A 12,939-nucleotide genomic window follows, 5' to 3' on the forward strand; every position below is an offset into this window, starting at 1 on the left:
AGCAACTTCTTCCTGAACACATCTCCCCGGGCAAGGGAAACAGAAGCAAAAATGAACCAGTTGGGACTACATTCAAACTAAAAACTTCTGTACAGCAAAGGGCACCATCAGTGAAACAAAAAGACATCCTACAGTATGGGAGAACATACTCATAAACATCAGGTAGGAAGGAGAGATGGGCATTCCACGGAGAACTGGTCCCCCTGCACCTATCAGGGGTTGACATCCAAAATATATAAAAGGGCTCACGCACCTCAACAAACAAAAAGCAAATAATCCAATTTAAAAATGGGCAGAGGATCGGAACAGACACTTCCCCAAAGAAGAAATTCAGATGGCCAACCGGCACATGAAAAGATGCTCCACATCGCTAATCATCAGAGAAATGCAAATTAAAACCACAATGAGATGTCACCTCACACCAGTTAGGATGGCCAATATCCAACAGACAAAGAACAACAAATGCTGGTGAGGATGCGGAGAAAGGGGAACCCCCCTACAACTGCCGGTGGGAATGTAAATTAGTTCAACCATTGTGGTTAGCAATATGGAGATTCCTCAAAAAACTGAAAATAGAAATACCATTTGACCCAGGAATCCCACTCCTAGGAATTTACCCAAAGCATACAAGTTCTCAGATTCAAAAGACATATGCACCCCTATGTTTATCGCAGCACTATTTACAATAGCCAAGATAGGGAAGCAACCTAAGTGTCCATCAGTAGATGAATGGACAAAGAAGAGGTGGGACATACACACAATGGAATATGACTCAGCCACAAGAAGAAAACAAACCCTACCATTTGCAACAACATGGATGGAGCTAGAGGGGATTAAGCTCAGTGAAATAAGCCACGCGGAGAAAGACAAGTGTCAAATGATTTCACTCATCTGTGGAGTGTAAGAACAAAGAAAGAACTGAAGGAACAGAACAGCAGCAGACTCACAGAACCCAAGAATGGACTAACAGTCACCAAAGGGAAAGGGACTGGGGAGGATGGATGGGAAGGGAGGGATAAGGGGGAAAAGGGGGCATTACGATTCGCACACATAATGTAGGTGGGGGGCCACGGGGAAGGCAGTATAGCACAGAGAAGACAAGTAGTGACTCTCTAGTATCTTACTATGCTGATGGTCAGTGACTAATGGGGTATGTGGTGGGGACTTGATAATGGGGGAGTCCAGTAACCATAATGTTGCTCGCGTGATTGGATATTAATGATACCATATTTAAAAAAATGCAAATGCCTTTTTCTCTTCCATTTTTTAAATATAATCACATGACTAAATCACATGCAAAAGAGACATGAAATGAGTGTATGAAAATGATGTTCTGTTCCATCCCATTCTGTTAAAACTTTTATAAAGCTTCCCCACTGGAAGAAAAAGCCAAAGATCTTAACAGACTAAGCATTCATACACAGAGCTGGAGTTGCAGACACTACCCAAAGGAAGGATTTCAAAGTTAGATGACTATTATACTTCTAAATGATCATTAAGGATAATAGTAGCCACCATTCATCAACTATCTCCCTGCTTCCGCCCTTCCAAGAGTGTATTTTCAATATGGCGGGCAGAATGACACTTAAAAAGTAAAATCACATCATGTCACTCTGTTCAGAGCCCTGCAAAGCTGCCCATCTCACTGAGGGTTCAAGTCAAACTCCCCATTATGGCCTCTGAGGCCTTACCCAACCAGCTTCCCAGCTCCCTCTTATATGTCATATCCTATCACTGCCTATGCCAGCCACACTGGAATTCCTGTTGTCCCTTCAACACATCAAGCACATACCTCAGGGCCTTTGTATTTGCTGTTCCCATCTCTCCCCCAGAAGTCCACATAGCTGGTGCCCTCATTTCCTTCAGGCCTCTGTCAAATGTCACTTTACCAGAGATCTTTTCTAACCCTTTCTCTAAAACAAGGACCCCTTACTCTCCTTATTCTTCTTCACTGTGTTTTTGTTTTCCTTTCTCCTTTGGAGAAGGGGGGTGTGTTTTTTTTTCCTACAAGTTTTATTACACGGACTTTGGCCAATTTCTACCATTTCTCTTTTGCATGCTCCATTTTTCTGTCTTCATATCTTGATCTTTTTTAAAATTAAGGTATAATTGAAAATACACTCTTATGTAGGTTTCATATGAAAAACATGTGGTTACTACATTCACCCTTAGTATCGAGTCTCCCCCCATACCCCATTGCAGTCACGGTCCATCAGTGTAGTAAGATGCCACCGAGTCCCTATCTGTCTTACCTGAGCTACACTGTCTTCCCGGTGACCCCACACACACCATGTGCACCAACCATGATACCCCACAAGCCCCTTCTCCCTCCCTCCCCACCCACCCTCCCCAGCCCCTTCCCTTTGGTAACTGCTAGTCCCTTCTTGGAGTCTGTGAGTCTGCTGCTGTTTTGTTCCTTCAGTTTTGCTTTGTTGTTATACCCCACAAATGAGGGAAATCACTGTTTTTGTTTCCTTTACAGCACTTATTACCACCTGACATCACACACACACACACACACACACACACACACACACACACACACACACACACGCAACCGACCCTTAAACAACACAGGAATTAGGGGCAATCACTGTGCAATCAGAAATTCATATACGACTTTTGACTCCCCGAAAACTTCACTTCTAATAGCCTACTGCAGAAGCCTTACAGACAGCATAAAAAGCTGATTAATACAGATGTTGTATGTTATATGGATTATATACTGTATTCTCACAATCATGTAAGCTAGAGGAAAGAAACATTTTTTTTCTGTCACAAAGCTTCAAAAGTTTTCCAATCATCTATTGAAAAAAATCCACATAAGTGGACCCACGCAGTTCAAACTCGTGTTGTTCAAGCGTCCACTGTATATTCATTTGGTTTATTGTCCATCTGCCTCCACAACACAGTTAGGTTCCTTGACCACAGGGGCATTGTTTGTTTTCTTCACTTACATTCCCAGCACTTGGAACAGTGCCTGGCCCACAGGAAGCACTCAAGAAAGTCATACAAAATGAATGAGAGCTCTACAGCAGACGCGCTACCTCACTTGAGCCTCACAACCACCCTACAAGCTGGCAAAGTAACTTGGCCAAGGTCAATCACAGAGCTACTAAGTGCAGATCTGGAACACAAACTCAGTTTCATGGTTCCAGAACCCCTACATGTTACCTCACATTATACTACCTCTCTGAAAGAAATCAACGTTTTTATATCCTGAGAAAAATGTTAGGTAATAACATAAAAGGGAGATCCCACACAAGTCAAAATTCCTCAGACTTGCCATGGTTGATCTACTAGAAGCAGCCACCGCAAGAATCAGTGTCCCTGCGGTCCTACGACATGCACTTCAGTCCTACCACGGTAGGGAATAAATGGAGTCTTGGGTTTTCAATACATTTGAATTAATTACGGTGTCGCTTAAGACTCTCTCCTGATTTTTTCTCTTTGGTTGGTTGGCCCTTTCGATCGACTTTCACCCATGGACACGGGAATCACCTCACGTTTTATTCCAAGCAAAAGTGACTCTGTTTATCCTGGCCCTTTTCTACACAGCATTCTCCACCCTTACTGGGAGGTCAGCAGGAAGTGTAGACCTGAAAAATCAATTTATGGAACTGAAAGGTTTTCATGAGATTTGCAAAAAACATGTTGTCGGATTCTGGCTCTAACATGTTCTTCCTAATGTAGCGACTCTGCTGTCTGCTCCTCAACAGCCACTTGATGAGAAGACACAAAGTGTTCTCTTGAGGACACACAGCCGAAAGTCCTTGTACATGTTAGTTTGATTTCTTTCCCCCACATCAAAATGCGGCAACAAGAAGACATGAGAAACAAACCTTTTGCAGAAAGCTGCTGTTCACTTACCTTTAAATATTTAATGAGCTCCCCTGGAACTTCTTTCCAGCCTGACTGAACCAGCTGGCAGTGATGGAAGAATTTGTGCACATGCAGATCCTGAAAAACAGACGGATGCAGCCCTATGCCATGTGATTCCTTACCCTCGGAACCAGGCTCTCCACCTCTCCCTCCTCTCACATCTCGCCAGCCCACCTATCCGGGCATTCTAACGCCCAGCCTCGGCAGCTGCAGCCACCGACACGTGTGTCCACATCCCCTAGTCCCCTTGACCATCACACAAAGCCAAACCAGGCCAATTCGGCATGTACCCAAGCACACCGAGTAGGCCACAATGTCTGCAAAACTAGTTACCCATTCCGTTCGCTCCTATTTTGACTAGTGTGGTCTCCGAAGTTGGGCTGCTTCTACGTTTTGATGAAATGAGCAGGAAGAGAGGTCTGCACTGACAGGTGAGGAAAAGCTGGCAGGGAGCTGCCAGAACAATAGTCTCGGTGCCCAGTCCACTGCCAGGGCACTTCACCGGCAAGCGGCCAGCTGTCCTATATGGGATCTGTATACACTCACTTTGTGGACAGCTTGGACTGTGCCAGGAATTGGAATAGTGAGATTTGGCTTTGGACCTGCCTTCTCTAGTTATTATCTGTGTGAACTTGGGTAAAACAGCTAATGTGACAAAGCTTCGGCTTCTTCATGTATGATGAAATGGAGAAGTGGGCAGGGGGAGCTGAGAGCCACGCCAAGGACTGTGGACTTCATCTCCTCCAGCCATGCCTTCTCAAACTGTGCTTGAGGCTTCCCACAGACATCTGACTCTAATTTCATGGATGCTGACGCTTGGAGGAAACCGTACCAGCCATCCATGATCCCCTGATAACAGGTTTCTGTGTTCAACTCCAGTCTAACCAGGAGAAAAGCATCAGACAAATTCCAACAGAGGGACATCCTACAAAATGCCAGTACTCTGAAAACCTGACACGGCCATCAAAAACAATGAACACCTGAGAACTTGTCATAGCCACGAGTAGCCTAAGGACATGTGACAATCACACATAAAATGCTATCCTGGATAGAATCCTGAAACAGGAAATCAGGGCATTAAAAAGTAAGAACTAAGTTGAATAAAGTGCAGACCTCAATTAATGATTATGCATCAGTTTTGGTTCATTCATTTTAACAAACATGCCATACTAATGTAAGATGTTAATAACAGGGGAAACGAGATACCGGGTATTTGGGAACTGTCCGCACCATTCCCACAATTTCTCTGTAAATCTAAAATTATTCAAAAATAAAAATAAAATTCAGTTTTAAAAACGGCAGTGAGAGCCTCCACATTCTTTTCTGAGTTTTGTGGGGCTCAAATCAGTTACTGGGAATGAAAGGACCTTGTAATTTGAGAAGAATTATAAAATTTGAGCTATTATGAGTGAGAATGATGTTATTACTAATGAGAGAGTCCTTCAGGCCACAACTTCTCTAAGGCTGGAGGACTCGAATGTAGTCCGTTTTAATCCAGACATATACTTGAGTATTAAAACGGACCAAATTCCAAGGATGCAACTTACTTGAGTGTAAATGGTAGACTCTAGGTGGCTTTTAATCTTCAACAAAGGCTTTGCACCATCTACCCACTTAATATCCACATTAGACTGCTGCAAACAAAGGACAGACATGAGTTTCGGTAACACAGCAATGGACAGACAAGAAATACATGGCACCTTTATGCATTTCAACATTGTTTTTCAGAATCAAGTGGGTTAGTTTCACACAGGGAATTATTGGAGAAAATAACCTGCCTTTACAATAAATGTATCCCTAAGTCATTTTGAATTTCCAATTCTTTGCAGGCTGATAACTTTTAAAAACAGTAAAAATGAATTACTAACTAAATGAAATCTTTTAAATGATGCACAGAATCCAAGTCCCAGTTTTTAAAGTTGTTATATGAGAACCAACAGACGTGAGGTTTCCTGGTCAAACGTTATAAAGGTTCCTAAACACTCATTTCCCCATGTTAGCTTTGTGGTGGACCAGCATCAGCCCTCAGACCACACTCTGAGCAGTGATCAACTAGACAAAACTATCAACCAGACCAACAGACTGCTACTCTTTAAATATTTCACCACGATTACTTCAACAAATGCAGATACTTCCCTACCCTTCTTGATTCGCCATCATTCAGATTCAAGTAGCCCGGGGGAAGATTGGCTGAAACTGGCAGCTGCTGCTCAAATGTGATGATTCTACCGTCCTTCAGCAAAGGGAACCAGGCAAAGCCGACTGCCAAGACAATAACCAGCCATGAGAAGTGAAACTGCAAAAGCAAGTAGCTGCACAATCGCCCGACTTCGGGGACCCGGGCAGGCTGGTGATGTTTCTGAGGCTCTGTTTGTGGGAGTCCAGGTGTGGAGCATGAGTACCAGGGAAGTAAACATTACTGAGAGACCAAAGTAAGATAATATGTGAAAGAAACACTGTAGAATTTTTAAAGTGCACCAATATCATTACCTTTACGCGTTGGGGGATTAATTTTTGGTAGACTTAAACAGTCTCACTTAGGAGGACAGAGTTGCATATCGGAGACAATTTCAGACAGCCATCACCATGTTCCAAAGTCTCTTACTGCAGCCCTGAGGTAAGGGACTGTGGAAAATTAAGGCCACAAGTCAAGGTTACATTCCCTATTTATACTAGGCAGTATTTAGTTGGGCAGTTTCCCTTGTTACAGAAGGGAGAAGTGTAGGAGGAGAGCGCAGCCAAGGCATAGTGTCTACAACTTGAATCCAGAGAGATTTCCCCCAGTTTCTACACTTCCTAACAGTTCTTCCCAAAAGAGCCTCTTAGCTCTCTATTGGAACACTCATCATGTTCTAGCTAAAAAAGCCAGAGCCACCTGGGTTGCTCAGGTTGAGAAGTGTCAGTATTCCCATTATAGAGATTACTCTGGGCTTCAAGTGTCTACAGCTCCGCTGAAAAAAGGCTTGCTCTGGACTGAGTTTTGGCATATGAGAGAGGGTGTTGGCTGGAAAGCACTTTATAAAGCCACTGCTTTCTGACTCTGTAAAATTCTTTGTGTGAGTGAGTGAGTGAGTGAGTGAGTGAGTGAGTGAGTGTGTGTGTGTGTGTGTGTGTGTGTGTATACTGTGAACACAGAAGTCAACACAAATCTGGTTAGAATGTTTTCATTCACGTGTGTAATTTGGCAAATGCTTTAATTCTTAGAGGAAGACTAACATGTTGCTTTCTTTAAGTAGATTAAATGGCTTTCTCAGACTCTGAAACATGCCTGAAGGGCATCTTCACTAGTACAACTTCAGAAACGGTTTACCCAGAACCCTTCTTTTATAAAAAGCAGAGGGAAGTAACACGAGCAGAAGAACCGTTCACAAGGACTCTGTCAGAGCAGTTATACTGAAAATTAGACAAATGACAAAAGGTTTCCACTCCAGAAAATAGGAAAATGTATTTCCTATTCTTAGGCAACACTTTTCCTCATAGAAACTTTTATCAGATACCATACAATTTATCTATTTAAAGCATGCAATTCAATGGTTTTTAGTATATTCACAAAGCTGTGCATCCATTGCCTCTAATTCCAGAACTTTTATCACCCCAAAAAGAAACCCCATAGCCCTTTTTCCCCTTTCCTCCTGTCCCCAACAACCACTGATCGACTATCTGTCTCTACGGACTTGCTTAGGCAACATTATTGCCCTGTGAATTAATCAGAACATGGCCAGAGGTGACTCTCAGTCAAAACTCACATAGACCACTTGGAAGCTGCAGTAGTACAGTGTCAAGTGCATGACATCTGGCGCAAAGGTGTGAGGCCACTTTAAAGGCTGGACAGTTAAAAGTGATGAGGGGCAACAGAATCACCGTCTCCTGCTCCACTGAGCATCTTGCCCACTGCCTAGAATTGGCAAAAGGAAATAATAATTTGTCTTTCAGGAAGTGCACTGTCACGTGTTTCACAACGTTCTGCCAGGTTTCCTCTCAACCCTCAAGGTCCCCAGCCTGAAGGAACTGCACATCCTACGGGGAGAGAGAACAGGACCACATGATCCGCAAAGGGAACTTGCCAATATTCAGCCCTGCTGCCCGCAGGGCACTCAGATGTCTCACTGGCACCTCAAACTCAACATTAGTCGAAAACCTACCCACAATTCTGCTGCTTGGCAATTCCTTCTTCCCAGTTTCAAACCTTCAGGGCCAACTTTGAATCACGACTCTAGCGGCCAACCATTTGCCAGCTCCACTATATTCTGCCGCAATTCCTTTTTTCTCCATCCTCCGGTCTACTAACCTGGGCCTTTGAAGTCACCCCGTAAGTGACAGTCCTTCCTTCCTTTTTCCTGTTCCAATGCACCGCACCCATTGTGTTGCCGCCTGCTCAGATTTTCTGCAAAATAACTCTTACTGGTGTTTATAACGCTTCAATATTTCCATACTGGTGACAGAATAAAATCAAGTCCACAGCCTGGCATTCAAGGCTCTCCACAACCTGATGCGCCTCCTTTTCAACCTTCCTCCGATGACTCGCCTCCAGCACCCTGTGCTTCAGTCCTCTTGAACTACTTGAACTACTACTTGGGGTTCCCCGTCTGTATTCCTTTGATACTCTCTCTCCCTCTGTCCAAGCTGTACCTTTAGCCTGGAATCCTCTGCCTCCTTGCCCTCAGTGCATCATCAAATTCTACCCTGCCCATTAAAGCCTCATCAAAACACCATCTCCTCCTGGAAGCCTTCCCAGAGTCTCAGCCACTTGTCCCTCCGCTAGCGGGAGGAATAACTCGCTCTTCTCTGAGATCACATGGCACTACTTTCTTGATAACTACTACTTTCTATCTTGTATGACAGTTGTCTACACTGGTCTCATTTCCCTACTGGATCATACGCTCACTTAAGATGAGCTCTGTGCTGGATTCTCCACTGTGTTCTCCACAGTACCTACCATAAGGTCTTGCACGTAATAAATATGCAGACATATTTGCTGAATGAACAATGAATGAATGAATGAATTTAAGACTGATCCGGGCCAGCTGGGAGCTCCATCCCAGGGCATACTGACATCTCCATAGTAGGTGTGGCGCAGGCCATGTTCGAAAGGCCTTGCACGTTCTCCTGTGCTCTCCTAAGTTTCCCACTGGTTTAGCTAAAGCCTTGCCGAATGGGGCCAGGACAGGTGCTTACTACTAAGGCTTATTCAAGTTCTTCGTTAAATCTGCTCTCTTCTCACCAGAACCATGAGGCCCCCAACCACCCTGCCTCTGGCTCTGGGCTCACTTCCCTTCCTCAGCGGGCAGACCTGGAAAATTCTGGCTGCTGGGCCATTCTACATAAAAGGAATACCACAAACACTACATCACAACATGTGTCTCCCTCTGAGAAGGGCAGTATTGCTTTATGTTGCTTACAGAAGTCCAAGCACACTGGCGAGCATTTAGGAATGACATCTGGTTAAAATGATGATAAAGTGAACACATAACTCAGGTTTCACCAATGAAAATTTTAACTCAGAAATGTACTTTTGGGTAAGGGGTAAGAACTAGTCTGTAGTTTGATGAAAGGAGGTGACATTCTGGACAATTCCATCTCAAATAGCCGCAGAGAGAGACTTAACTATAGAGAGCACACGTACCTGGAGTTTCAACTGTGTCCTGCTTTTTGGTTGTTCCCTTCGTGCTAATTTCACAGCTTACATGGTAGAAAGTGAAAAGCACATGATGTTTTTGATGCAGGTGAATGGGAAGCTCAATTTTAACCTGAAATCACAGCAAAGATGACACAGAGGGCTTTAAAATGTCAGGCTGGACTGTTAGACCCTGAGTTCAGTTTTACTGTATTTTGTCCAATGACATTCACTTTTCTAAATGACAGGCCAAGCAGTCAGAAACAAACATCATTTGAAAGGACTCTAACTGTGTTTCCGGTCAGTTTCAGCTGGACAACGCTATTCTCCCAGCTTGTGAGGGCTGGCTTATTACTTCTCCTGGAGAGCCCAGTGGGTTCTCCGAGATTTCCACACTGCAGCAGGATTTTTCTAACACAGTGGATCAAAACCACACCCTCACAGCCCAGGGATACTATGTAACTCAGAGTCTATGAATGCAATCCACTTAAAATGTGCTCTGAATCTGAAAGGATATTTCCCTAGGTTCCGGAGACGTGCGGAACCTGAAAGCGGTCTGCAGATTTGGATAAGCCAGATACACGCAGATGACAAGAGGCTGTGACAGAGACATGAAGAGAGATACTGGGAACTACATAGAGATGTGGAGATTGACAAGTAGGAAGAAGGGAGGAAAGGCAGGCACAGAGTCAGAGAGGCAGCCTGAGGAGGGACCACAGAGACTGGGAGACGTCCACTCTCCTTCGTCTACCCAGCACTGCCCAGTGGGATTCTGGTGGCCCTGCCGGGTTGCTATGTCTCTTGAAACACTTCACGTATGGGGAGCCTGCGCACTCCCACACAGCCACAGACGGGAAGAGCTAGAAGGGCCTTCAGAATATCTCTTCCAAATTTCTTAAAGCTGAGGAAATGGAGACTCAGACAGGGGAAGTGACATGCTCCACGTCATGGAGCCAGTTGTTGCCAAAGCTAGGGCTAGAATCCCAGGTCCAGTCTGGTGTGTTTCCTATATTGCTCTCTCACACGAGAGCCCCTTTGGCCTGTGGGCCGCTCAGTCGTCCACTGTCACCACAGGGCACCAAGCAGGCAGTGGCCCTGGGTTCTCGTACGCTGTTCTCTTGCAATAGAACATTCAGGGGTTGAAAGTGAAGAAAAATTCATGGAAGTGATGTAAAAGGAGAAAAGAAACACAACCCCAGCGTTTCACAAACGTCAAGAGTAATGTGATTTTACCTCATCGTAGAACTCTGGATTTTGGTTGTGATGCGAGACGACAGCATAAGCATTTGTGGTAAAAACAGATCCTGCAGGTTTTCCATAAATACACTGCAAAAGAAGGAAACGGTCACCACTCCCCATGTAGGTCTTTTAAACATGATGCTATGGAACCACATACAGTTAGAGGCATCTGTGAGCCTAAGGCCACGGCCAAGCCACCCGGCTCTCACCGTGAGCTTGTAAATTCCCAATCATTTACAGTCACTCCGGACATTGCCTAACTTGGTAGCACGGACGCTTCCGAATTTACAGCCGTCAAAGAAATAATTTCAAACTAGTGGACAGGAGAGGTTGAATACAGCTAAACTCGGGAAGGGAAAACTCTCAGAGCAGGCCTGCGCAGCTGACTTCCCTCATGCTACTTGCTTTTCTTCATATGAGAGGCTCTCCCCTTCGGCCAGTTGGCAACATTTGCTCACTGCTTACTGGGCACTGATGGTAGGGCAAGGTGAGGAATGAAAAACAGAAACAAACAGCAGACACATCCCTAGCCTAAAGGGATTAAAGACTGAATGTCCGCTAAGCTACAGACAAGCTTACCGTTCTCTCACTTTATGGGCCACATTTTAAAAGTCTATGGCTTTCGGTTATACCAATAAAGTAAACGTGAGGCTTTCTATGGTTCCATGGAAAGATCCAATTTCACTTCCAGTGTGAGCTGTTCACTTCTCTAGGCCTAATAAAGCTCAAGGATGAATACAGAGTCAGCATGCCAAGGAACTAACTGAGACTCCATGAGAATGAATGTGCAGCCAACTCTCCTTAAATATGGTCATATGGGCAATTTGCAGGAACTGCTGAGAAGTAACCTAAGAATCTTTAGCATACAAAAGGGTACTGCATGGGGCAAAGAGAACAGTTACTCCCACCTCCACTGACAGGAAAATAAGAGAAAATACGCCTAATTGGAGCCAGCTAATCCTTAACTTAAACTGCTCTGTGAAAAAAAAATAATCTCTTCTCAAAGGTAAGGGCTATTCAACATTCCAGCCTCTTTCCCCAGGTGGTCTGAGTGGAAGACTAGCCATCCATCTGTCTGATGTAGGCTCAAGCTAGAGAAGCAGGGAGCCAGACAAATACTTCATGATGGTTAGATGTTCCCTGGCTTACTTCTTTTCGGGCCTCTGATTAACGGTCTAAGGACCTGTAACGTGAGGGGACTTGGACATGACAGGTATGTCACGGTCGCTGTATCAGACAACAGGGAAATTCTGCTTTTCATAGATCACTAAAATTCAGGTTTGGAGGCACCAATTGGCCAGTCACAGAGTATAAGTCCTATCTCAGATCAAAGCTGTCATGCTGTGCTTCTGTCGGCTCAAAGCCTGTTCAGGTTTCAAGGAGAAAGGAGTTTATAGCCCCCTGATGGTACCATTATAAACTGTCAGGTCACAGTCCTTGTGACTGGGCATCAGATCAATGTAAACTCAAAGTGGAGCAAAGGCAAAAATCTGGCATATGAAGAGGCTTCCCCGTTTTTAAAGCTAAATGCTCCTACTTCATTTGTTATTTCTTAATATGTAATTAATCCTCATAGTTGAAGAGTAGAAAAGACAGTATTACATCTGTCCCTTTAACACGTTTTCTTTTTGACATTTAAGCAAATTAAACCTAGCAAATAAAACTACCAAGTACCAAAATCTCTCTCTCTACTAAAAATGGATGCTTATCAACATCACCAACAAACCTTCAGAGGGCCACCATCACTTTCATCTGAATCCCGGAATTCCATACAAACAGCGATGTTCCTCGCCTAAAATGATTAATTATTTAAAATGAGCCGCAAAATGAGAAGGTTATAAATAACAGTTTACACCCCAAAATGTAGAGTTCGCACTGTTTACCTTGGCAAATGTTTTCTGGCTATCATATTTTAATTGCAAGGGATATACATACAGATGGTTTCTGTAAATAGTAAATGGATAACAATATTTTGTCATTTCTGGAACAAACTCTTCAACCTCCACAGTAATATTTTGACAATTCTTTTCAAAAGGCTTCAGGGGCACATAGGAAGAAGTAATACAATCTACAGCAGGGGAAAAAAAAAAAAGAAGGCAAAGATAGTACAATGTAGCGATCATTAACATATTCCAACATTTATAAAAATACATACTGACTGTCCATCAGTACATGAATGGATAAAGAAGAGGTGGTACATACAC

At 43.9% G+C, this 12,939-nt stretch overlaps 1 protein-coding gene across 9 annotated transcripts in view; it reads right to left on the reverse strand.

Moving 5' to 3' along the window:
* The window catches only part of DOCK11 (dedicator of cytokinesis 11), a 179,246-nt gene that overhangs the window by 80,531 nt on the left and 85,776 nt on the right, over positions 1-12,939 (reverse strand). For 6 of the 9 annotated variants that reach the window (XM_057495235.1, XM_057495232.1, XM_057495236.1 and 3 more), the window contains 7 exons: positions 12,619-12,803; positions 12,462-12,527; positions 10,730-10,822; positions 9,506-9,629; positions 6,023-6,144; positions 5,430-5,516; positions 3,871-3,960 (listed from right to left, as the gene is read on the reverse strand). In XM_057495235.1, the coding sequence (XP_057351218.1) occupies positions 3,871-3,960; positions 5,430-5,516; positions 6,023-6,144; positions 9,506-9,629; positions 10,730-10,822; positions 12,462-12,527; positions 12,619-12,803 (767 nt within the window). The remainder of the gene's footprint in view (positions 1-3,870; positions 3,961-5,429; positions 5,517-6,022; positions 6,145-9,505; positions 9,630-10,729; positions 10,823-12,461; positions 12,528-12,618; positions 12,804-12,939) is intronic. The other 3 variants (XM_057495238.1, XM_057495234.1, XM_057495230.1) reach the window with 1 other exon arrangement.

The sequence above is a fragment of the Manis pentadactyla genome, chromosome X (genome assembly GCF_030020395.1).
Source record: "Manis pentadactyla isolate mManPen7 chromosome X, mManPen7.hap1, whole genome shotgun sequence".
NCBI lineage: Eukaryota > Metazoa > Chordata > Mammalia > Pholidota > Manidae > Manis > Manis pentadactyla.